At 37.0% G+C, this 25879-nt stretch overlaps 5 protein-coding genes across 5 annotated transcripts; 2 read left to right on the forward strand and 3 right to left on the reverse strand.

Moving 5' to 3' along the window:
- Positions 1-1896: 1896 nt before the first annotated feature.
- On the reverse strand, positions 1897-3634 carry LOC139883981 (pentatricopeptide repeat-containing protein At1g34160-like). The gene is given in 2 exon segments (XM_071868067.1): positions 1897-3531; positions 3533-3634. Coding segments are annotated over 2 exon segments (1737 nt in total).
- Positions 3635-10837: 7203 nt separating this feature from the next.
- On the reverse strand, positions 10838-14089 carry LOC139883975 (uncharacterized). Its single transcript, XM_071868063.1, has 11 exons — positions 13882-14089; positions 13274-13423; positions 12996-13163; positions 12740-12892; positions 12502-12654; positions 12247-12411; positions 11994-12116; positions 11537-11723; positions 11235-11448; positions 10981-11119; positions 10838-10869 (listed from the first exon to the last, which is right to left on the reverse strand). Exons 1-11 carry the CDS (start codon positions 14087-14089, stop codon positions 10838-10840), a joined length of 1692 nt encoding a protein of 563 aa, XP_071724164.1.
- A 1216-nt stretch (positions 14090-15305) lies between these two features.
- On the forward strand, positions 15306-16670 carry LOC139883976 (transcription termination factor MTERF15, mitochondrial-like). The gene has a single exon (XM_071868064.1). The coding sequence runs from the start codon at positions 15306-15308 to the stop codon at positions 16668-16670; it is 1365 nt and encodes a 454-aa protein (XP_071724165.1).
- Positions 16671-17323: 653 nt separating this feature from the next.
- LOC139883977 (protein WHAT'S THIS FACTOR 1 homolog, chloroplastic-like) lies at positions 17324-18718 on the reverse strand. The gene has a single exon (XM_071868065.1). It carries the CDS (start codon positions 18716-18718, stop codon positions 17324-17326), a length of 1395 nt encoding a protein of 464 aa, XP_071724166.1.
- A 5973-nt stretch (positions 18719-24691) lies between these two features.
- Positions 24692-25587, forward strand: LOC139883978 (putative F-box protein At1g65770). The gene is made up of 2 exons (XM_071868066.1): positions 24692-25010; positions 25091-25587. The coding sequence occupies exons 1-2, from the start codon at positions 24692-24694 to the stop codon at positions 25585-25587; spliced, it is 816 nt and encodes a 271-aa protein (XP_071724167.1).
- Positions 25588-25879: the final 292 nt, after the last annotated feature.

Raw genomic sequence — 25879 nt, forward strand, 5'->3', positions numbered from 1 at the left:
AAACAGTATAGTACTCAATTGCATTTGAAAAGAAGAAAGTAATAACATCTGGGTTTGTAGCAGAAAAACGTAATAATGCATAAACAGAACAGAAAGAGAGATTGCGAGAAAGAAGGAGCGAAGTCGAACCTGAAGGGGGTTTATCTGATTTGGCGGCTAAGCGAAGAGACGATGTGAATGAAGAAGTAAATCACAAGAAAGTATTAGTATATTGTATATGGGAAAACTGACTTTTTATATCTACCGTTTCATAATAACGACGGGATTTATTTTACTGTTTTGAAATTGAGAGTTTTCCTCCCTCATTTCAAAACGTTAAAAGGAGTTTCTTTTCTGCCGTTTACTCGTTTTATGTGTCAAAATTAATGGATAAACGAGTGGTACGTGTTTTTCTTACATGAATTTATCGATTAATTTTGATTTGTAGGACGAGTTACTACCATCTAAGACGAGTTAATGGCAGAAAGATAAATTTTTAATGTTTTCAAACAGTAGGAATAAGAATTCAATTTTCTAAACAGCAGGATAAATCTCCGTCAATACGAAACAATGAGATAAAAACTCAATTTTTTCTATTAAATATTCATATATCGCTTGACCTATTTACCGAAATGGGCTTTGTATAACGAGTGGGCAAATGGGCTTAGTTTGGTTCGGTTCAAATTAAATCCCGATGCGTTAAAACTTGCCGTTAAAGCTTACCGTTTGCAAAGAGGCAAATTTCGTGGGTATAAAGAGGGAGCATATCATAATACGCAACATCCTCTTATAATTGCATAATATGTTTCTGTGATTCGAACTCCCTAAACCCATAACATCTAGACCACAAAGAACAATTTTAACCGATTCGCCCTCAAAAAGCTTTAAATTAAGAATACAATTTAATTTTGAGATTATATAATCATGATCATAAGTAAAAGTAGCTGATAAATTGATCTATTAGAAATAAAATAAAGATTACACGCACTAATTGATCTATTAGTATACTTTTTTTTTTACTTTTTCTTGACTGCACAAATCGAGCTAGTCCTTCGATGCAATTCATGGAGAGTCGATCCTCTGACTTTTTCATCCGGATAACCATTTTCACGCTTTAACATACTTGTCAACATAGCCCAGCAAAAATTATGAAAGATAAAGTTGATAATTGTTCACAGATGGTTTAAACTCTTAAAAATAAATCTCCCTACACAGTCTAGCAACTGCCTGTTTCAAATAACTCGGCGCTTCGCTAATCTGCAGATCCTTATAGTGTTCTCTCCAGATATAGTAAGTATTTCCTTCTACGGCTGTTTTGAAAAATGAATATGCATTTCGCTTTCTTCAAATAAATACCAGATCCGGACCTGCAAAAATGATCAAAACAACAAAGGAATAAGCTAAGCACAGCAGAAGAAACAACAAATTTGTAAGGTAGCAAAGCAAGTCCATACAGACTCTACGTCAACAATTGATCATTTCAATCAATACACAACTTTGAGAACAAAATAACTCTAAAAACACATATTCAGCATTGTTCACTTAAATGTTGAGTATTGTAAAGGCTGCTAGTTTAATGACGATGATATCAAATCATATGATAAAAGACACGATATGAGCAAACTCCAAGTTCAGTTCTGGAAAAATAAAAGATAATCCACTGCCTCTTTATTATCCCAAATCAAGCCATTTACTTTTTTAGCAAATTCTTTTATAAGTAATACAAGGGGTGGCTGAATAATAGTGATAAGATATGGAGCCTTAAGGGACCAAAAATGTTTTGAAGCAGAGCAAGAGGTGCCAAGAGCCAAGCCTGTAGGTAAGATAGAGATATCATGTCCAAGCAAGCAGTCGGAATTTATGCCTTTTAACCTCTTCTCACTCCAGAATCCAGATGCTTGCATCATACAGTTGAAATTACCAATAATCACCGCAAGAACAAAAACCATTTACAAATCTGTGAAAGCGAACCCGATCCCTCACTATAATTTCCCGATTATAGATCTTAGATACAAGCTTAAACACAGAATGACAACCCCCACAAATCCTCAGATTCTTAATCACTTGAATTGGAGTACTCTCACTTAACGTAATCAAACCAAAAGCCTCAGCCAACTTCTCACCATGATAACTCAAAGCATTTTCTTTATCCTCTGCCTCTATATCATGCAAGACAAGACTAGTCTTGGCTGTATACCCATATTCATTAATCCTAAACCTAATCTCATTCAGCTTGGCATTAATTTCTGTGGAGTTCAAATGAGTCGTGTCATTAGTATAAAAAGTGTGTATGACACCCTCTATTTCAATGTAGCTAAGAGCAGGCACTTTCTTCACCTCCCTGTTCTTCATAACCTCTCAAACTCTACCAACATCTAACCATCTTTCTTGAGCAGCATAAACATTCGCCATCAGAACAAAATCACCGCAATTTTTGGATCCCATCTCCACTAGCTTCATTGACACGATTTCTGCCATTTCCACATTGTTATGATTTCTGCAAGCTCCAAGTAGACTCTGCCATAGTACCACATCAGGCATCATTTTCATTGAATTTATGATTTCATATGCCTCCCACAGCCGCCCACCTCTGCCAAGCAAATCAACTATCGTCCCATAATGTTTCATGCTGGGTGGCACCCCAACCTTAGACATTGAATTAAACAATCGAATCCCATCATCAACTAATCCTGCGTGGTTACAGGCACATAGTGCTGCAAGGTATGATACCGAATCTGGGTTCACGCCATCTTCACCCATGTGCCGAAACAGCTCAAGGGCTTTATTTGCATCACCATGCATTGCAAATGCCATAATAATTGTATTCCATGTAATAAGACTTCTCTTACATTTCATATTATCAAACATAAAATAAGCCTTGTCTAAAGTGCCACATTTTGCATACATATCAATTACTGCATTACAAACGTGCAAATTCATATCCAGCTTTTGATCTCTTATATACTCGTGAACTCTTTCGCCTTCTCTCACAGCACCCAAATGTGCACATGCTGAAAGTGCCCCAAGAACTGTAACCTCATTGGGCCTCCAATTTTCCATTCTCATTCTCTTGAACAAATCTAAAGCTTCTAAAGGCCTGTTCCCTTGAGCCAACCCTGCAATCAACACATTCCACGACGCGATGTCTCTCACTACCATTTCATGAAAAAGCTTCTCAGAACTGTCAAGGTCACCAACTTTTGCATACACATCCAAGAGTGTAGTGCTCAACAAGGAATCAGCAATAAATCCACGACCTAAAACCTGTGAATGCAGTTGGGTCGCTTCGGATAAAGCCAAAACTCGAGCACATGCTTGCAGGGTGAAAGAGCAAGTGAGTGCATCGACACGACGCTGACCACGCAGCATCGAACGGTACCAATTGACGACCTTTAAGGGTTCAGGGCTGCGAGCAAAGCCATGCAGAAGGGCATTGAAGTCATCTGTCGAAGGGGCTTGAATTTGATGAAAAACGCTGAGGGCATAGGACAGGTTGCTCAAAGGTGGGAGAGCACAAAGCTCGAGAAGTTTTGCACGAGAAGAGTAATGATGCAAAAAGACCAGTAGTCACGAGAAATGACTGAAACTGTTTAATAAGTGAGAGAGAAGTGCATTTGGGTAAGATCGAGTTTAGATAGGCCAATGACAATGCCATTAAAAATCAAACCTTTACATAAGAATCTTCTTTTTCAAACAGGGTTCCCTTGTTTTAGCTAAATTAATCAAACTAACTAAAAACAAACTTCCTTTTCTGCTAACTTGATTAAATCAAATGCCAGTTATCATCCATTAATCAAAATCTCATGTTAAGAAAAAAAAACCCAACTCAGACGTGAAAGCACCAAACGAATGACATTAAACAGTATAATACTCAATTGAATTTGAAAATTAGAAAGCAATAACATCTGGGTTTGTAGCAGAGAAACGCATAAACAGAAAGAGAGATTGCCAGAAAGAAGGAGCGAACCTTAAATTGTTTCAGTTGGCAGCTAAGCGAAAGAGACGATGTGAATGACTTGTAATCGTATATTCATATATCCTTTGGCCCATATAACATAATAGGCTTTTTTTTACAACGGGTGGGCAAATGGATGGTCCATCTCAAATTTTAATATCGTTTTTTTTTACTTTTCATTTTGTCACGAAAAGACTTTCATACATAATTTAGCTTTTTTTTACAACGGGTGGGCAAATGGATGGTCTATCTCAAATTTTAATATCGTTTTTTTAAACTTTTCATTTTGTCACGAAAAGACTCTCATACATAATTTACACAAAAATTATGTTGTATTTCTCTTATGTAGTAAAAAACATGTACATATGGTTTTGATCAAAACCTACGAAAAATAAGTACTCCATTCATGTATATACGAGCGAATTATCCACATAAAAATGCGAGATTAATGGTGTTTCGTAAACATATTGAATTGTATGTAATGAAAAAATTCATGTATATACGAGCGAATTATCCACATAAAAGTGCGAGATTAATGGTGTTTCGTAAACATATTGAATTGTATGTAATGAAAAAATGTGAAGACCTGTATGTAAATTTTTGAAATGTAGGGCATTCCAACACTTGACATTTTCAAGGTGTTAAGTCGAGACAAGTAGAAGACAAAACAAAAAAAAAAAAAAAAGGAGCCTAAACGCGTAGTGTGATTGCCATATGCGAATATGGAGACGGTATGGAGGTACAGGCAGTGTATGTAATTGCCATAAATATTTCGTACTGCAATGAACCGAATATGTAAGAACTATATGCAGATTTTGTAAAAAGTTCATCGGATAAATAACTCACTATCACTATTTCATCATGTATTTTGACACGGAAGTACCGGTAAATAAGTTTACAAACACTAAATTTATAAATCCCAAAAAGCTCTCGTATACTGGATCCGCCACTGACTACTCGAATATATCATTTTCACGCTTTAACATACTTGTCAACGTAGCCCTGCAAAAACATATGAAAGATGAAGTTGATAATTATTCACAAAAGGGTTGAAAACTAATGATAGTTATTACAGGGAAACGGGCAATGCAAGACTTACCATCACAAGTTTAGTCAATTTCCTTTGCTGAGTGTCGATGTAATGATCAACTTTATCCCTGGATTTTGGCACTTGGTGACTTTTCATAGCTCCCGAAACCTTGTCAACAGTTTTCTTCACAATCGTCTTAAATGCTTCCTTGCTCATATTGCCTTCTCTCCATGATGGTTTCAAAACCCCCTTTACGAAATCAGCAATGGCAACCTTGAATATCTTCATCGATTTCGAATCTTTGTTCGACTTACTCTTTCCTGGAGAGTTTGTTTCATCGATGTCGAGTTCACCAGCGGCATGATCTGAGGGGCTTCCGTTTTCAACAGATCCCACTTCTGCATCATAGGCAGCTTCAACGTCTTTCGTAGTGTTCTTTTCTTCCATGTCCAATGGCTTGTCCCTCAAGTCAGAGCTGAATTCTGACTTTGTAAAGTTATCGACTTTTTCGGACAAGTTCAATGGTGGCTCCATGCTGTCAGAAAGTGGATCATACTGGTTCTCACCAAATTTAGGAAAATTCTCACCATCTACCTTGTTTGAATTTTGTAAAGTCGGAACACTGAAAGATGGATGCTCTAGAGTATATGCATGAGGATTTTGATAACCATAAGACACTGATTGGGGATTACTATTTCCTTTAGCATAGGAACTCTGAGCATTTGAACCCTGCATCGGAATCTGTAACGGTCTATCTTCTCTGAAACCACCAGGGCCACCAAATTGCTGACCTTGCACACCATACATGGGTGGAGGCATTGAATCCGAGACGTGCTGAGGTGGCTCGAGCAGTGGTGGTGGGTAGGATTGGTGATGATGCCCCCCAATCTGTGACTGGACTTGAAATTCCGTAGAATATGGTCTTGAAATAGTCTGAGAACCAAAGTCATAATTCCTTGGCTGAAAGTGCAAAGACGGATTCATTGTTGAATCATATTGTTGCAAATGTGGAGGTGGAAAATTTGGAGGAGGTGGTAAGGAGGCCCACGAGGAATTGAAATTATTGGAATTTTGAAGAGGAAAAATCTCCCCAGATGAGGGTTGCTGTATTGAGTTTGGCAAATGTGTATTGTATGTCGGATATGAACAAGATGGAGGAGGAGGAAGGGGCAGCTGGGAATGACTAATGCTGACATCAGCAATATTTGGATTCGGAAAGGCTGGGAGCTTAGTCGGCGACATTACGGATTTCCGGACTGGGGATGATTCAGATATGGAGGAGCCATCTGTCTGCTGCGATTCATCACAATGTGGCTTGAAGGTGCCCGTATCAGCTATCGGCACGCCGGGAGACATTTCGGACACGTCAATACACGTAATAGCATCTGTTCTGAAATCAATGGGTCGATCTATTTCCCGGCTCTTCAAGTCATCAACTTTAATACTCGCTACTTTTTCCCCTTCTTGAATACCAACTTTTACCGGATATTGTGTGTTCCTGAATCGCTTAGATCCATCATTTTTGTCAGAATCGTTGTGAAGATACCGACATGATGCTCCACGATGGCACCTGCCTCGCAAGAAATCAAAGCACACTTGAACTTGACCATAACCCTTGTCACGTCTCGCAGAATTCATGCCACGCTCATGTCGGAAAGAGGGAGACCTGCTCCTATATCGATTTCTGGGAGGAGACCGGCTCCTATTTCGGTTTCTTGGAGGAGACCTGCTCCTATTTCGATTTCTTGAAGGAGACCTGCTCCTATTTCGATTTCTTGAAGGAGACCGGCTCATATATCGATTCCTTGGTGACCTGCTTCTGCTTCGTCTTCTTGGAGACCAGCTGAAAGAGAAAATGAAAAATAAAAGATGATGAAGACCTTTAGTCTTTCTCCTCCTGGATATTAAACCAAGACTAGAAAATGAAAAAGAGAAATTTAATACCTCTGTGATCGGCTTCGTCTATCCCTCCGTCTCCTCGGACTTCTCCTCTTCCTCCTGGCTGGAGGTGATAGGCTACGGCTTGAACTTCTTCCTCTTCTGGTATGCCTTTCAGAACGACATCCATCATCAGAGTCACTGTCACTATCACCTTCTCTGACCAACCTTCCAAATTTGTCTACTTTTGGAGGATTAGAAGCAGAAACTACCTTTTCTACATTCTTTTCTATTACATCTTCGTCAGTATGGCCCATTGAATCTTTTTTCATTAATGCCTCCGGTGCAGAAAGTTTGATATTTGATTGTTCATGTTGACTGTCATCGGCATGTTTTTTGTTTTCGTTATCGATATCTTTCATCGACGTGACAGCAGCATTCTTTATCTCTATCTGTGAATCAGAGAAGCATTCTGGTGCTTTATCAAATCTGCTCTTGGAACGTCTTCTTCTTCTAGTCAAATTATTCCCAGCATCTTCTTTCACACTTTTCGTATCAACATCGTCCTGTTCTACACTTTTCGTACAATTTTCTAAAGTTCCAGTCTTGGGCTCTTCAACTACACAAGTTGAATTCCTGGTCTCGTGATTAGAGATCGATCCTGATGTACAAGAAAAAGAGAAACATTAAGATTAGCGATAGAAAGAAAAAAGAAGCAAATAATTGGTTATTATGGTCATAGCACTGTCACTGATGCTATCAAAAACGTTCTCATATAATAATAAGAAGCATATCTTCTATGAACAAATCAAACCACTGACAAAATAGCTCACACAGTAAAATTTATGGAAATTATTTACCTTCTTCTTTCAGCCCTGGAGCTTGTAAATGCTCTTCTAAATCACGATCAGTTTTTGGTGAATAATTTGCAACGTTATGAACTTCAGTAGAACTGCTTATAATCCCCATTTCATTTTCTGGCAGGGTAATATCATCTTGAAACACCCAAAAACAGAACAAAAAGTATAAATCAGCATCACAAGGTCAGTGAAAGTGAAATAAAAATGGCACAATAAAAGTCAATCTACATTCTAAACTGACCTTCCATCTCCATGTCGGAATCAGCAGGTGCATGAGATGTATCTGCAATCTGCAAATGATCTTGTGGCTTTGAAGTTTGATCTTCAATTGGAAGATTATTCGTTTGTTTCGTCGAAATAAATTTCTTCTTCAGCCATTGGAAATACTCATGCGCAGTCGCAGCGTTACTTCCTGGCTGACCACCAAACAAGAATTCGAACTCTTGATTTCCAATTTCATTCTGTCGAGCCATATCTTCATACCCAACACCATTATCAGCAATGCATTGGCAAAAATCTTTAATCTTTTGAACAAGATTCTCATCTGAAGGCTTTGGCGGAGGAGGTCGACTTTCCTCCATAGAATGATAATTCTCAGGCGTAGGACTTCCATACGCCGACGAACTCAAAGAGCTTGAAGTGGAAGGAGGTGGTGGTGGGAGATGCTGAAGTCCTCCAAAATCCATGACTTGAGTTCCGAATTGTGAAGGATATTGCAAGTTTGGTTGCGTAACTGGGTACATTTGAGGAGGACCAAGTCGATACATTGAAGTTCCGGGCTGAAGTGGAGGAGGAGGACAGGGCGGTGGCCGTGGTGGTCCCTGACCAAACTGAAAATCAAAACTTCCTTCTTGATTATACATTTCCAACCCCCCTTGTCAACAAACCCAACTCAGCTTCAACATAAAATGAACAAGTTCACTACACAGAAAAAATCGATACTGGAAAAAAGAAGAAAACAATCACTATGAACAAAATCCAATACAAAATCCAAAACCCATCTTAATAATGGACAAATACAAACATTGAATCATATAAACTCAGAAACTACGATTGAACATAGCTCAATCAAAGAAGACTTACAACGAAGTTCAGTTGATTGAAGTTTGGAGGGAAGGGATTGATTGTAGAACCCTAAAGTTCCCGACTTTGTTTCGAAATTTGATTGGGTGGCAATCGAAATTTGTTCTTTCTTGTAATGGAGAGCTTTAACTCTATAGTGGAGTATTTATATGAACCACGCCAACAACAACTAAGAAGACGAACATTGTCTTTGTTGATGTCTTGTCTTGTTGTCTTGTCGTGTGCTCTTCATTGGATTTTCATTCCTTTTTCGTATAGGTATAGCAATTTTGTTTTGTTAGACGAACCGATTCCAAATTAGTTCGGTTTGTGATCGTTCTCTCAGTTTGTTTCTGTTCGATGTAATTCGAATAATTTTACTCAAATAAGTCAAATTGAAGTGCTGATTTGTTTATGATAACATTCGAAAATAGTTTATTAAGAAGACCTAACGAACTATGTAGCACCGGGATGAGTCAAGGCCATCGCCCCGTCCAGGAGACCTCCCGGCGTTGGGAACGGAGCAGAGACATCTTGAAACATGTCAAATAAGTCACGAAAAATTGAAATCTTTTTGGTGTTGGGCACGATTAAAAAAGGGCCAAAAAAATGCTTTCGAATTCGGTAAAAGGGGCGGTATCATGGAAAACGAGATGAAAAAAGAAAGTTAGGGCTTTAGAAAATAAAGACAACACAAAAACGAAAATGGAGAAGTGAGAACTCTCGATCCTCTCATCGCTGCCACTCCTCTGCCTCCCAACTAGTCATCGTCGCTCCTCAGGCGAACCCTCCGTCTCTCCGTCATATTCCACGGGTTCAACTACCCGGAATGCTCCAAAATTATCCGGATGGCTCGAGATGGATCCAGAAGGATATGGAATTGACTAGAGAGGTCCAGAATACTCTAGAAGCGGCTATAAGGATCGGGAAGGTTCCGGAAGCTTGCGGAAGGATCGGACTCCGAAAGACCCTAGAAGGCTCCGCCTTGGGCTAGACTTCTCCGGGAGGTTCCACACAATTGTAGAAGGCTCCTACATGTTCTAGAGCTTTTAGACACTCTAGAACACTCTTGTACATTCTCTAGAATCTTCTTATATAGAATTCTCTAGAGTAGTTGGTAGGCTATATAAAGGACTGAACCCCCTCATTTGTACAACAACACACATTTCCTAAACAATAAAGAGCATTTTCATAGCTAGCTCATTCTCTCATATTCCAGCTTACTTTCCAACTTCTTAAACTATTCTAAGACTTCCGCTAGGATTCTAAAGGCCGACTTAGCTTTGCAGGGGCAATTCTAGCTAAGTGCCGTGCTACTTAGGCGAGGGAAACACTAAGTACGTGACATCTCGACACTGATTTCATTAATTTTAGAGCAACAACATTTCTCATCTTGTCATCGTGGTTTTCGTAGTCCCCATACGACATAGCTCGCAATACCTACTACGATAAATATCGACTCCATAATACAGTAATGGAAGTAAGCAACATGAGTGCAATGCAAGTATACAACATAGAGTCATAATTTGCTGGTTGCCAGCTGAAAGAATATTAGGAACTGGAAAAGAATAAAATTTTGGACATCTCCATAACAAGCCATGGAAACTCAATTGTTGAGTCTACAAACAGAGAAAAAAAATCACCGAAAACTCTCATCCAGAGAAGAAAACTATCCATCCTGCTTCTGAGAAAACTTTTTCATAAGCCGCATCGAACAGAAAGAATACCATAAAAACTCAGAAGAAGCTACCTACGGCTTTTTCAACCTCAAACAAGTAATTTCTGAATATGTAACGTAAAATGCTAACTACTGACGACTACAAAGAAAACTAGCGGGATACAACTATAGTCAACTGTAACCTTGGATCAGATTCTAGTGGAAAGATAAGAGAGCTACGAGAAAAAGTCCACCCGAAAAGAAAGAAACTATCATCAGCAGGCCGATCAAACCAGTCAAAGAGTACAATTTCTGCTTGTCTGGTCAACCAAACCGGCAAATGTACAAAAAATGGCTTTGTGTTTTCTATTATATTCAAAAGCCACCCCAAAAAGTTAGAGATTGTTCGCCGGATCTCAATGTTCCTCATCAGTAGGTTTCATTTGCTCTGCCAACACAAAATAAAAATGAAAACGAAGGAAACCCCTTGACCAAGTGACTGAAATGTGCAGCAAAGATGTTCTGTATAACTGACTAAATCATTTATCTGTACCCTTACCTTGGTCAGAGGACAAATTAATGGAGTCCTTCGACATTGGGGTATCCTCTGAAGCTTTAATGCTGGAGTCTTGTCCATCATTTAACTTATCATCATTCAAAGTCAAAGTAGCTGTCGGCGGTTGTGCATCAGCAGGGTCCTGGAAAAAGTGAACCTTAATCATGCTGTCCACATCCGACTGGTTTCAAAACGAAATCATTTGGAACCAAAATTAATCATACACAACTATACTGAAAACAATAAAAAGGACTTACATATTGAGGCTCAGACATTTGTGGATTTTGAGGCTCAGACAGTGCAAGATTCCTGCAATCAGGAGTCGGAGGGACTTCTGTCCGAGTTTGACCATGAACAACGTCCGATTGCCCGTGATCAGTTGAATTCTCCCGGGAGGTTCTGGGGGACTTTGACTTGTTATTACATTCACCGTTCAGCATAACACCACCAGACTCCGACGAAGTCCTTTTCCTGATCAGAAAGAATAACTCCCAGTAATAAAAAGGGAACAAAACTGCCTCAAAATTTGGTGTTTTGCAGCTGATGAACGAATTCTCACCTGCTTGAATTCTCATTAGCCATTGGCAGCGAACTTGGTTTGTTTGCAAGTAATATTCCCCGGAGAGATCTTCCATCTATAATAGTTTCGATACTAAATCCAAGTGGGAAACTTTCAGTAACCTGAGCTTGAAAGGCTTTCTTCCCTTCAAAAGCTTGAGCTACATTTAATGGTACATTCTCTCGTCCTGCATGAAAACACACCAAAAACTCATTAGTAACTGCAAGCCCACACTGAAACGTTTTAGACTAGATAATACAGCTATTAGTCGCTGTGATTTATCATTTTCTATCAATCATTCATTTGCTTATTTTTTTCCCATAACACATTCCTTTTTATAGTATTTTTTGGTTAGGACCAATTCATCGTATAAACACTTGCTGAAAAGGAATAAGAACATAACTCATACCTGGTTGGCTGAAACCTGAAATGGAAACAGGTTGCCGCAATGCAACGCTGGTATCAATCGAGACAAGGGCACCATCATGGACAGGAGAAGTAAGACTTTGTTCTTGACATTTTAACTTCAATTGTTTCCTAAGGGATAATGATTCAGGTCTACGATCATCAAGCACAAGTCCTAGGAAAATGGGAAGAAAAAAATCAGAAACTAATAAGAACCTGATCGTGCTCAGTTAAGAACTTCAAAAATCTTTGAAAACTAACTTGAATCTTTCTCATCCGTGAGATAAAAGGACCATATGTCAAACCTGTGTATAAATAATACATGTCGTCCAGTGCCTCAAGACTACTGTTGCAACCACCAATGAATGCAAGAACACCAGATTTTAGAGGATCAATGCAGTCTCCGGCCACTGAAAATCGACAAGGCGGCCCATCGCCAGTAGTTATCACCTTTGTCCATATACCAGTTTCTGCCCAGAAAATAGAAAAAGAAACACATGAGCAACTACATAATGGCACGTGTTACACATTTTGCTTTCAGGCATTAGCATGAAACATACCAACATCAAGCATGTAAAGGTCATCATACAAATTCTGAGCATCTGTGAACCCTCCAAAAACAAACATATTCTTGCCGAAAGCAACAGTTGAATGGCCAGCTCGAGGAGGCAACAGCTGGCCTGAGGTATTCAACTCTTTCCACATGAGAGTATCTGGAAAATAACGAACAGGGGCAGATAAGCATTGATAGGCAACATGTACTCGCCAATGGCATATATTTTTAGAAAAATAAAAAACCTGTATCAAGGATGTGGACGTCAGACAAATAGAAGTCATGGTCATCTTCACCGGCAATCACAATGATTTGGTTCTTCCAGGATGAGCAAGTATGACTATCTCGAGCAGACGGGGGAGTCCCAGTTATAGCAGCACGTTTCCATACAAATGTCTCTACAAGCGAGACCAAGAAAGGAGGTAATTTGTGTCAAGGCTACAGATTAACAGAAAATCAGAAGCAAAAATAACATGTAATCGTCCATAAGTAGAGAAATACCTGTATTCAGTGTGTAAACATTGTTATAATATACTTCTTCACCAGAACCGGGAGATTTTCCACAGCCACCAAATACGAAAAGCCTTTTACCCACAAGAGCTGCACTATGACCTTCCCTTGCCTCGGGTCCGTCGCCTCTAAGACTAGGAGCTATCCACGTGTGTGTAGCTGGAACAACCATAAACACAGAAACAAACAACGGATCTTAAGTAATGTGTAAGAATAAAGAAGAAGCATCAGAAGCAGGTGCAGCTACTCAAATTAGCAAGCACACTCACAAGTGTCAAATATGTGTAAATCCTTGAGAGGGCTCTTCCCATCGGTACCCCCAAACACAAATAAATTGTCACCGACAGCAGTACAAGTGTGGCTATCCCGAGGAGTTGGAGGATTTCCTTTTACCTCAGGCTGGCTCCATGTCAGATTGGCTGTAAATCAGCTATAGCGAATGAGAGAGTTTACAACATAATACCAAAACAAGAAGGCAAATGCAATCATCATATAAGCCATTCTTTTTGCCTTTTTCAGAACGTGTGAATGATATTGGCAACCGGAATCATGTAAAACCTCAGATAAACTATTACATCCAACAGTTTTGCCATTTTTACGTGCACATTCAGAGAGCATACCAATTCCCTCGTGACAATAATGGCAACCCCATAAACTAAATTGCATCCATTAGTCCATTTGACATGACCAATACAAAATTACCCAAGCTCACACCCAAAAAAGAAAAAAACCTCTAATTTACTACTCAAAACAAACTTACAGCAACAACCATGAGAATTATATCATTAACTCCTTAACAATATAATAATCCCTAACCTCAATTCACAATTTTAAACACAACCCACATTGCAAAACCAACAATTTTTCAAAGACATACCATTGTCAAAGACATGCACTTGGTTTGTTTGACAGTTATCTTTGCCATAACCACCAAAGACATAAAGAAATCTTCCCCCTTTAATACAATTGCAGGTATGGCCCCATCTCTTTCCTGGCCCAGCTGATATTGTTTCACTTTTTTCACCATCAACAACAAATCCAACTCCTCCTCCTTGTTCAAGGAGCTGGATTTTTTCCCATCTCATTTTTTCGTCTCCCCCCTCAAAAAAAGGAATTTTTTTTTTCACTCCCCACTGGAAAAAAAATTTATTTTTTATTTCTTGGGAGAATCTGAATTTAAGATTCAAGTAATGGGAAAAAAATGGAAATTTTGACGAGGGTTTTGGAGATTTACAAGTTCATGCAAGTGGAAAAATTAAAAAAATTTAATGAGAAAAAAAATATAGAAATAAAAAAACCTAAAAACAAGTGTCATTGTTTCATGGAAGAGGCAGAAAAGGCTGTTAAAATTAAAAAAACCCCATAGATTAGTTGAAGAGAGTATAGATAATAATCCAGTGGGCCTTAGATCGGTGCATGAGACACGTGGCGATCCGATAGTGGTTGAAAACTTGAAACTTTGGACACGTGGCATATTAACAACAAATGATGATTCTTTACTCTTGGATCCATTTTTTTTTCATGTGGCACCAATTTAATTTGAGTTTATTATCATAATAATAATCAGTTTTAGATCAATATAATTTCACAAAGTTTAATTAATAGTATAGATCACATGTTCTTCTCCATGAAAGTAGAAGATAATTTATTTCCCCTAACGACCGATCCAAATTAGACTTTAAGGAAATCTCAAAAGGGAGTTAATTAGCATTAATAATCTCGAAAGACTACAAAGTTTATTGTAGATCCGATCCATCAGTTAAAATTAGCGATACAATGAGTTATTCGATTATCTTCTCGAAATATAAAGATCGTCACTTTAAATCAAATGATTTTCAAAACTGGAATAACTTTCAAAATATACCACTTAAAATAAAATGAATTTTCGAAACTGAAGTCTTAAAAAATAATCGATTAATTTATTATGCTGTTAATTTTAACTAATGAATCGGGTCGACTACCATCCTCATTAAACTTTGTAAGTCGCCGCTCGAGAATCCTAATTCCATTTAAATTATTTTCATGATTCATATTCGAAACAACCTTTGCATAATCAGTTAAGGATGATTCTTTGCGCTACGTTTCGGTAACTAAACTCCACTTAAGAACAAAATTTTTTGTGCTTTTTTGCTTGAAAGTTGAAACCCTTTTGTGCAAGTTGGGTTTAGAGGAGAAAGTTGATTTTGTTTCAGTTTGATTGAACCGAACTAAACCAGCCGGTTCGATTATAAGCTCTCTCCATTGAAGTTTTATTATGAAGCCAATCAAGCTCAAGAAGCTTCAATCCACCGAACAATTTCAATGGCTATTGAACTCCTAACAAGAAGAAATCTCCATAACTTATCATTACACTCTCACAAACAAATTCAAAACCTAATCAAAACTCAATCTTTTCTCTTCTCTGCAAATCCCAATTCTCATCCCGAAAACAATTCCCAATACAGAAAACAAGTTTCTCTTGCAAATCTCCTCCAAAGGTACGGTTTTTCTCAACCCCAACTCCACAGTTTCCTCAAAAGAAGCCATTTTTTGTTGAACTCCAATCTCCATGACATTGAAAAGTCTTTTGGTATGCTATTGTCATTTAAAATCCCACAAAAGCCTCTTGTTTCATTGATATATGATTGCCCAGCTGTGTTAGATTATGAGTTTTTAAAGAAATGGGAAGTGGGTGTCTCAAAGTTTGGAAATTTGGGCGTTTTACTTTCTCCATTGGCTCATAGGAATGTTTTGGAGAGTTCAAAGAAGTTCCAGGTAGACCCAGATGAGGTTTGTAGAGCTGTAAATGTTTTGAAAGGGTTAGGGTTTTGTAATGGCACTGTGAATAGGGTTTTAGAGGGGTTTTCACGGTTAGTTTTGATGAAGGACAGTGAAATTTATAGGAAAGTTGATTATTTGGTGAAGTTTGGAATCCGTAGAGAAGGAGTTGATAGGGTATTGAATCTGTTTCCGGGTATATTAGGTTTGGGAATTGAAGATAGACTAAATCCGTTGCTTGACGAATTTCGGGATTTGGGATTTTGCAAAAACATGGTAAGGAATGAGATTATCAGAGAGCCTAAAATTCTCAGTATGGAATTAGGTGAACTTTCAAGGTGTTTGGAGATGTTCAGGACTTTAAAATGCCGTGAACCGATCAAGTATAAGATTTTTAGTGAGGGAGTATTTCGAGCAGGCATTGAAGTGAAACTGAGAGTTGATTGCCTATGCAATCATGGTTTGATTCGTAGAGAAGCATTCAAGGTATTGTGGAAAGAACCCAGGGTGATTGTGTATGATATAAAAGATATCGAGAAAAAGATTGAATTTTTAGTGAGTCGGATGAGATTCGATATTGGCTGCTTGGTTGAGGTTCCAGAGTATTTGGGTGTAAACTTTGAGAAGCAGATTGTCCCCCGGTACAATGTGATAGAGTATTTGAATTCAAAAGGTGCTCTTGATTGTGAGGTGCGTTTAAAAGATATGATAAAGCTAAGCAGACTTAGATTCTTTAATCTTTTCGTCAAGCCATATCCAGAGTGTGAAAGGTTTTTTACGAGATTTACAGGAGATGTGCCAGTTAGGAAGCAGACTGTTGGACTCTGGAAGCTCTTTAAACCTCAGAAGCAGCCGAATACCGAAGATGACTCGAAAGCCATGAGATCTTTCATGGAATCTCTGGTCTAGTTGATTATCAAATCAATCACATTGGCACCATTATGGGCATTCACCATCACATTTGAGCAAAGACGGACAGTATTTCCCATCAGAACTCTTGTTGCGTGTATTTATCGCTATGTAGACTCATTCAAGAAGTTTTATGTTGTAAAACAAGCTCTAACCTTTGTAGTGTTTGATGAAGAAGTGTCCATTGAATTATTTGGAAGAGGTGTTGATTGAGAAGTTCATTGTGTTTGACGAGCTCTAACCTCTGTAGTTAGCTTGTGGCTTACGAAATGAAAGAGGAGGCGATTAACTGAAATGAACATTATTCCCTTGTTATTATTGTTAAGAATTTTGCATCTTTTTAATTACTTGGATTCATTTTATGTAACTTCGGACTGAAATGTCGATTTATGCATAAATTCGAGATATGGTATTTTCAGTAGCTACATTTGTTCTTGGAACATTTCTAGTCATGGTGGACATAGTAAGCTTGGTGACAACCGACAAACTTGTAAAAAATTATATAATCAAATTAGTAATAGCAGCTGAAATGTGACAAGATATCTTATTATAGAGTACCATACAATAAACTTTGAGATCTAAATCTTTGCAGTTTTTCTTACTAAAGAGTCATTTTTCAAGATAAATTAAAAAACATCAAATCCATAATGCATTTACTGAGCCATGTCAGCATCTCCATATGTCCTAGAAAGCTCCCATGTCTCCATTTCATCATCGTCTATAAGAGAGTCATCTTCTAAACCACCGATAACTCCTCGTTCCTCAGGTTGTAATTCCACGTTTTCATCTTTTGAAACACTGCCAAACAAATCTGTATCTTCCATATCAGATAAGTCGCTAAACGCCGGAATCCTTTTCTTCCTTCCCCTGTAACCAACAAGGTCCATCACTTTTTCTTTCCAGAGAACCAAAGGACATTTCTTGATCAGTTCTGAACCTTGGTAAGCTTCTGTCAAGAACACGCTAAATCGCTTGCCTCTCTCAGAAACGTAGAAAATACCAAAATGTTTCAAGAGAAGTCTCATGAGCTTTTGTGGCATGACGAATTCTCGCCTGAAATGTGTAAGATGCTCGGTCGTCGCCAATCTCTTTTCAAGGGTGAAACTAATTAGTTCATGCATTACTGCAACTGCTCTCTTATCGAATTCCTTTGTCCCTTTCTCTAGCTCGCTAGCATCGCCATATGGAGACACATAAGACAGGTTTTGAAAGTGAGCTAGTTTTCCACCATGTCTATACACCTTTTTATAATTTTCAGGGAATTTCAAAGGAAATGGCAAAGAAAGTAGCCCTTGATCATTTACAGTTAGGTCAGTTGCCGATTCCATTGCAGCCTTCTTTTCTAATTCAGTGATCGCCCAATTTGGATTCCAATCCACAAGTTCCAAATAATCCTCACCTTCTCCATATTCAGCTGATTTAACTTTAACCACTCTAAAATATTGAGGATACTTGTACACCCATGTTTTCCTAAAATCAATAGGCAAACCGAAGTCCCTCCTAAAAACAGCAATTTTATCCAAGCGGAGCCTCCTATCAACCGACATCATTAACATTCTCGTAACATACTCTGCCACTTTATCTCCATTTTCTTCAATCAATCTCCGCTCTTCTTCCAACAAAACTTCAGCTTCTTCAGTCAATCCACACCATAGCACTCCCTTTTGATCCCTATACAATTCAAATAGCTTTGGAGACTTCCTAATGAAATCTGTAATCCTATGAGGTTTAGGCAAATTGATCTGACTCCTATAGTGTTCCAAGTTCCTCACTGGTATGATCATCTCATTCTCTTTCTTTAAAACATCCATTAAAAACAACACCTTCCCAACATTTTTGCACCTTTCGGTTACGATTTCAAGGCTCTGGTTCCTCTTCAACTTGCTTCTATCTTGCACGCGTCGGTGCCTAGTCATTTTTCGATACTGTAACAACCGGAAAGAAGGCAACAAATGTTCATCTCTTAAAACTAAACTTCTCTCAGACAAATACGCAAACACCTTGCATGTATGTTGCAGATAACAACAATTTCTCCTCAAATTTTCCATCAACACTATTAAAACGACATAAACAACTGGAAATCGAACAAGGGTAGAAAAAATCTCACACTCTATTTCATTGATATGAATTCTGTCTTGAGTTTCCGACAAGTGTTTGTTGAAATGCTCGAGCGAAGGAAGCCGATGAGATTGAACAAGACATCGGAGGAACTAAGAGGCAAAATATCAGTTTTGGGCCGACGGTTCGTTCCGGTTTAGGGGCCGAATCGGCCCAGTAATATTTACCCATAACATAGCTTGAATTTGAGATGGCCCAGTATCAATTGGTTGTTTCTTATCTGGTTCGACAGTATAGCCCATAAAAATTGGACATTTAAGTGATTCGGTTCAACAAAAGTCGACCATTAGATCTATCGATGTGTAATTTAACTAAAATTTAAATTGAATATACCAAATCGACCGATGTATTTATTTTATAAGTATTTATTTATGAAGGTGTAAGTATGTTTATTGATCATCACTTATTTATTTTATTAAATTAAAATATCCTTTTTAATTAATGAGATAATTGCATATTGTTTGCTGTTTATAAGCTATAAATAAATTTGTTATTCATGCTACTCTAAATTTAATTATATTCCTTAAAAACTAACGTCCCGTACCCTTAAGGTGTATAATTTGTCGTTTCTCACCCTCATTCTTACATCCATGTATGTATATGTCCCTGAAATATAGTCATTCGATCGATGGATGTGTAATTTTGATCAAAGTAGAGATTTATATTAATGGGAAAAACTCGTCTCCTACGTTATCAAGAGACTCTACAACCAAGTAACGGTTATTAGATTAGAGAGCTGAGTCTTGTGCCTGTCATTTGGTCGATAATGGAAAGAAAATTTTGTTTATCTTGAACAATGAGAAGAAAGTTCATTCTCCAATGACAACCACACCCCTCTCTTTTCAGAATTTAATTTAACAACTTTGTTCATCTCGGGTCAATACACTAATTAATCAAGTGAAGCTCGATTCGAGATTGCACGTAATACATGCATGAGATGTTCATTCACAACATAATATTGCTTAACAAGGTTTCGCATTTAGGGTCTTTAAACAATGTGATGATGAGCGTTCTTGGCAAAACCTTTCGTCGGGGGTCGAACTCATGACCTTCATCAATGAAGGGTATGAATTGCTGGGGATTTTCAATTGGAGCGATCTCTTTCCGTTTCTTACATTGTTATGAGTTCAAGGTGGTGAGGAAGAGATGTCGACAATTGGCGGGTAAAGTAATATTTTCGTAGGGAATATTATATATCGACAATTGATATGGCATATATTGTATCTAATTAAATGCCTGTCCCATTAAAGGTATGGCTTTTTAGTATTTGTAATTCATCAATTGCTTAAAGCTTGATAGACTTCCTGAACTAGAGAAGAATTGCATTTTCGGTTGTCCTTAATTGAGAAAGATCGATATCGAAGCACAAAATCTCAAAGTAGTATGGGTGGAGAAGAGCAAGGATATGGAAATCGAGATTAATGATTCACAGAAGCTCGATCGAAATCAAGTTTAGTGAAATGTCACAATGCATCTTGATTTTGAAAATGTGGGAGTTCTCTCAAGGAAACTAAACTAAGCAATATCTTATATAGTATGAATGGACAACAACCAGTGTCACCTACACTAGAAGAAATCATTCTTGAAGACATCCCATATGAGGATAGGATTGAAATTACAAGTCGAAGGCCAAGAAATCAGTCTAGTGTTAATTTTGTTTGTTATTTCTTCTTTCTCTGAACGAGAGAGAGTTTTATGATGATGGATGGACGTTATTATTATATCAAAGATAGATCATTTAGCCCTTAATTAATCCTTCATTTATCCTAGGAATATATAGGGGTTAATTTTCGTTGATGATCGATCCGAAATATATTGTTCAAGAAGGAAGATAACCGTCCTAGCTCATTTCTTCTTAATCCTTTAGACATGCAATTTTTCTGAAAAAAATGTATGTTTTTTTCGAATTTCCATGGACTAGACGATAGTTTTCTCCACTAGGAAGGTACTGGATCTACATGACCCACCCTTTTGCATTTAATTAATGAATTGCATTCTCATGTTCATAATTAATAAGTATATTTAACTGTCATTTAATTATCTTTGATTAATCATTAGATTTCTTCAATGTAATTATGTACAAGGCCTTATGTATACATAGTGAAAAGTGAAACTCATAAATTCTAAACATGCACGAGTTTTCAGCTTCTCTGTATACTTCCAAATAAATAAATTGATTGCATTTGTTTTACATACATATGTATCCCCACCGTTAACTATGAAAATAGTACTACGGAGATTGTAATAAAAACTTGAAAAAATATTAAATGGATAATTAGATAATTTAAAACTAACCAACTAACTATTTTAGGACAAATATTCATCAAAAAGAAAACTAATTTAGAACACCATTATTAGTGCTACTTTAATTCATGATCCCAAAATTATTAACTAAGTATGTTAAATTCTACTAGTAATAGTAGTACCACTACTAATTAACTAATATCCTACAAATTACAAATTAAACCTTCGTCCAAGTCCTATATTTTTGTTTCTCATATGTAATAATATCAAGGGCTATTTTGTCATACATAAAGATACCTTTTTTTTTATTGAATACCAAAATTCAATTTTGTAGGACCCAAGGCACGTCCATATAAATAGGAGTCATAAAGGTCTTTGTTGAATTCTTTCCTTTTATGAATAAGACAAATATTTTTTCCTATTCCAAATATTATTCTTCTCCTCTGTGGTTTTAATTTCATTTTTTTTTTTCTTTTTTCAAATACAAAAAGGCCTTCTGCTCTGGTTGTAATGGACAAATTCCGGTGTGCTAAGGTTTCCCGTTTTGAGGGAAGGAGAATGTCGTAATACGTAGCATTTTTTTTGCAATCGTAAAGAGGTTGTTCCCGTACCTTCTGCTCTTGCAGCCATGGCGAAAAACCCAAAGCTAAAATCAACAGTGTTTTTAGACTTCCGGCAGCTCCATTGGCAGAAAGCCCATGCAATTTTACTATGGTGAAAAAAATAAATTTAACATGCAATTTCTAGAAATTGCTAAAAATGAGTGTCGTTGGGGGGTGATTTTATCAAAACCACGAAATTAGAAACTTAACCGCCTCGACTTAAAAAGAAAGCATTCGAGAAACTAAAATACAGATTTTGGACTGAGCTAGTAATTACAGAGACAGTGTTTTTACTCTTGTAAGTAGTAATTGTTGTTATTGCTTGTCACAGACCTGCTCTTTGCAATTTCAGAATGACTAAGGTAACTCATTAGTCTTTAATTATACTTAGGAAGAAATATTGTAAGTTTGTAATTGTCTCTGTGAATTGTGATCTTGTAGTTTGTACGAAAAATTGAGATTGAGGTAGTAATTGAGACTCCTAACTCTCTCTTCGCAACCCTGAAAAGCTATAAACGATATAGATATGTGAGGTATTTCTCATTTTGTGCAATATTTCATAAAAAAGAATATATCAATAATTAAGCATCATACATTGGACACGAGAATTTTTTTGTTTCGTCCGACACTCAGGCCTGTGATACTATGTTAATAAAGTCACAACCAAAAAACATATGCATGAACTCTTCTTTATTACTCTAGAAGACGCACCATCTCTAGATCTTCTTACCACTATGTTCATGCATTCCTAACTGATTTTCTTTAAGAAAAATGAAGAGAGAGGAGAGTTTTAATTCCTAACAAATAACTTCCTAAAGTCATGTCATGGATTCATAGACTAGGCTAGTTCTTGAATCCTAATTTTAATAGACTACCTATATGGTCTGTTCTAGCCCATAAATTGATCCGACAATCAATGTTAATAGCCCTAATTTCAATTCCTGAATCCTAATTTCAGTTCGAGACCACAGTGGAGATGCCTCAGTCTCTGATTCGAAATCCTGACAAGCTCAAACTTTACCAGCAACATGCCATTATACATCTGCTATACTGCTTTCGATGTGATATAGGATTTGACAAGAAGAAGATATAGAAAAACACATAAATCAGTGGGATCCCGAAAGACACCGTGTACAACTTTACAGTTCATAAGAACATCATATGTAGTTGAGGGAATCTTATCAAGTAAGTGTCTATTGCCTAGTTAGTTTACATTGTCTCCTGGACCGACCCCGATAGTATTCTAACTTACAAGTATGTTTTGGAAAATGTTAGGACACCCTACATTCAACAGGAGAAGGTTAAGTTGACCAAAAAGAAGAAGTGAGAACCTCTGTAAGTAAATGTAATAGTATGTTTTTACCTATGTTCTTTCAATTAGTAACAATACTCTAAATAATTTCATATGGTATTTTTTATTTTTGCAGGAAATTTTCTTTTAAACGGATGTTTGTGCAGATCCAAATCTAACTAATCACCACTGGTCCCTTTGTTTTTGGAAATCTTTGATTGCAAATTTTGTGTTTTGCAGACCTCTTTATAGGCTCTTCATTTGCTAGTCATGTTCCTTTCAGGGATATGTTACTGTTTGTTAGTCCATTTGCCTATGATCGGTGCATGAGACACGTGGCGATCAGATATTGGTTGAAACTTGGAACTTTGGACATTTGGCACATTAACAACAAATAATGATTCTTTACTCTTGGATCCAGTTTTTTTCATGTGGCACCAATTTAATTTGAGTTTATTATCATAATAATAATCAGTTTTAGATCGATATAATTTCACAAAGTTTAACACTATATCACATGTTCTTCTCCATGAAAGTAGAGATAATTTATTTCCCCTAACAATCGATCCAAATTAGTATTAAGGAAATGTCAAAAGGGAATTAATGAGCATTAGTAATCTCGAGCGGGTAGTACAAAGTTCAACGGAGGTGGTAATCGATCCGATCCATTAGTTAAAATTAACGAGTTAGTCGATTACCTTCTCGAGTCAAAAAAGATTGTCACTTTAAACAAAATGATTTTCAAAACTGAAATAAATTTCAAAATCTGCCACTTAGAAAAAAATGAGTTTTCGAAACCGAAGTCTTTACACCTCAAGAAGATAATCGATTAATTCATTGTACTGCTAATCTTAATTAATAAGTCGAGTCGATTATCATCCACATTGAACTTTGTAGTGGCCGCTCGAGATCGTTAATTCCTTTTTAATTCTTTTTATGATTCAAATTCGAAAGAATCTTTACGTAAACGGTTCAAAAAAGGTTGCTTCTTTGCGCTACGTTTTGGAAAATAAACTCCTCTCAAGAACAAAATTGTTTGTGCTCAATGAGAAGAAATATCAATCACCGAACAACTTTCCCGTGAGAATGAAAATTTCGTGAAAATTAAGAAATTTTCACAAAATTTCTTACTACCAAAAACCATAACTAAGATTACTTCATCTAGTTTTCTTCCTAATTCCTAAATTCTAAACATATATGAATTAGGAATTATTTTAACTCTTGGCATATTAATATACGGCATGTAGATTTTCTTCATAATTCATAAAACCCTAAACATATATGAATTAGAAATTGTTTTAACTTGCATATAAATACAAGGCACGTAAATTTTCTTCCTAAATCCTAAACATATATGAATTAGGAATTGTTTTTAACTCTTTCATATTATAAATACACGCCTGGAATCACTTTGTTTCAAACAACAACCTCGATCTCTGCCTTCTCTTATTTTAATCGTTCAATTTTTTGACAAAAACTTTCAGTGTCAAATAGATCGAGACTTCACAATGTTGGATGAAGTTCCAAATGATATTCTTATTTCCATATTTGAGCGTCTAAATTTCCTGAAAGATATTATTTCGGTGAGTGCTACATGTAAATCATGGAAACTAGCTACGGAGGTTATGTTAGGTAAAGTCGAAGTTCCTCCGAAGGTTCCATGGCTTATGTTTCCTGAGGAAAATAAGTGGGGACTCGAAATCAATAGAGAAAAAACAAATCCTTCTCGATGATTTAATAATTTGTCGGATAAAAGGGTTTACTACATGAATTTGCCTGAAACCCTTGGAAGAAAATGTAGAAGTGTTGGCTATGGCTGGTTGTTTACGGTAGATGTGGATTTACAACTTAATCTCCTAAACCCATTGACAAGACACCAAATCAATCTCCCATCCTATATGGAGCTACGGACTGGTGTTCAGCTTCATGAAAAACGTAATGCGTATATCGACAAAGTTATTGCTTCTACCGATCCTTGGAATTCACAAGCACAACACTACAACCAAGATTGTGTTATCATGACAATTTCCGGTATAGCATCAGGGTTGTTAGCTTTTGCAAGGCCAGGAGATGAAGCATGGACCCGTATATATATATATATCCACAATTATTCTACGACATTGCTTATTGTAAAGGTAAATTTTATGTTATGGGTTCTTATGAAGTATATGTTTGTGACATTGATGGCGAACAACATCCTAATGGAACACCTATTGCACGTGTTCCTAAATGGGTGCGAATGAAATGTGGAGACAGAAGGAAATATATTGTTGAATCATGCGGAGAATTATTCTTCATTCAACGATATTTTTATGATCGTGATGAAGAGCCATTCAAGACAAAGTATTTCTATGTCTTAAAACTTAAGGAAGCTAAGAAGAAGAAAGGCCCATACAAATATAAGTTGGTAAAAGTCAAAACTTTGGGTAATCGAGCCATCTTTATAGGAGACAATGCATCTTTCTCCTTTCTCGCATCAAGTATCAACGGATGCAAAGCGAATCACATTTATTTTACCGATGATACTCCTATGGTCTATTTGCATGATGAAGATTTAGCAGGCTCGGATATGGGTGTATATAACTTTAAAAAAGGTACTATAGAACGACACTATGAGACCGAGTCCCTCTCACATTTCTGTACCTCGCTTTGGGTTATTTAGTAGATTTGTTTCCGGATTTTTGCTTTCCTTTTCTTTTGTACTAGTATAAAAGTTCACTCCTGTTTGTCCAAGTTATTGTTTGATTAAAGAAGTCGAATGTGCCGGCAAGAGTTTAGCTTGCGGCTTACGAAATTAAGGAGGAGGAGAGAATTTTTTTTCCCCTTCTTGTTATTAGATTTATTTTTTCCCCATGGGGATGGAAAAATTTATGCAAGTCATTCAAACACAACACTAAAACAAATTTGTTGTTCATTAGTCCCTTGCTATTATTGTTAAGAATTTTGCATATTTA

The sequence above is a fragment of the Rutidosis leptorrhynchoides genome, unplaced genomic scaffold (genome assembly GCF_046630445.1).
Source record: "Rutidosis leptorrhynchoides isolate AG116_Rl617_1_P2 unplaced genomic scaffold, CSIRO_AGI_Rlap_v1 contig485, whole genome shotgun sequence".
NCBI lineage: Eukaryota > Viridiplantae > Streptophyta > Magnoliopsida > Asterales > Asteraceae > Rutidosis > Rutidosis leptorrhynchoides.

What these genes read in the sequence shown, in the direction of transcription:
- LOC139883978 (XM_071868066.1), top strand. Translation starts at nt 24,692, where the DNA reads ATGAATTTGCCTGAAACCCTTGGAAGAAAATGTAGAAGTGTTGGCTAT. An exon ending in AGGAGATGAAGCATGGACCC is followed by an intron (nt 25,011 to 25,090) that starts GTATATATATAT and finishes GTTCTTATGAAG; the next exon opens with TATATGTTTGTGACATTGAT.
- LOC139883976 (XM_071868064.1), top strand. Translation starts at nt 15,306, where the DNA reads ATGGCTATTGAACTCCTAACAAGAAGAAATCTCCATAACTTATCATTA.
- LOC139883977 (XM_071868065.1), bottom strand. Translation starts at nt 18,718, where the DNA reads ATGGAAAATTTGAGGAGAAATTGTTGTTATCTGCAACATACATGCAAG.
- LOC139883975 (XM_071868063.1), bottom strand. Translation starts at nt 14,089, where the DNA reads ATGAGATGGGAAAAAATCCAGCTCCTTGAACAAGGAGGAGGAGTTGGA. An exon ending in CATGTATTATTTATACACAG is followed by an intron (nt 12,117 to 12,246) that starts GTTTGACATATG and finishes CCATTTTCCTAG; the next exon opens with GACTTGTGCTTGATGATCGT. An exon ending in TAATTTGTCCTCTGACCAAG is followed by an intron (nt 10,870 to 10,980) that starts GTAAGGGTACAG and finishes TTGTGTTGGCAG; the next exon opens with AGCAAATGAAACCTACTGAT.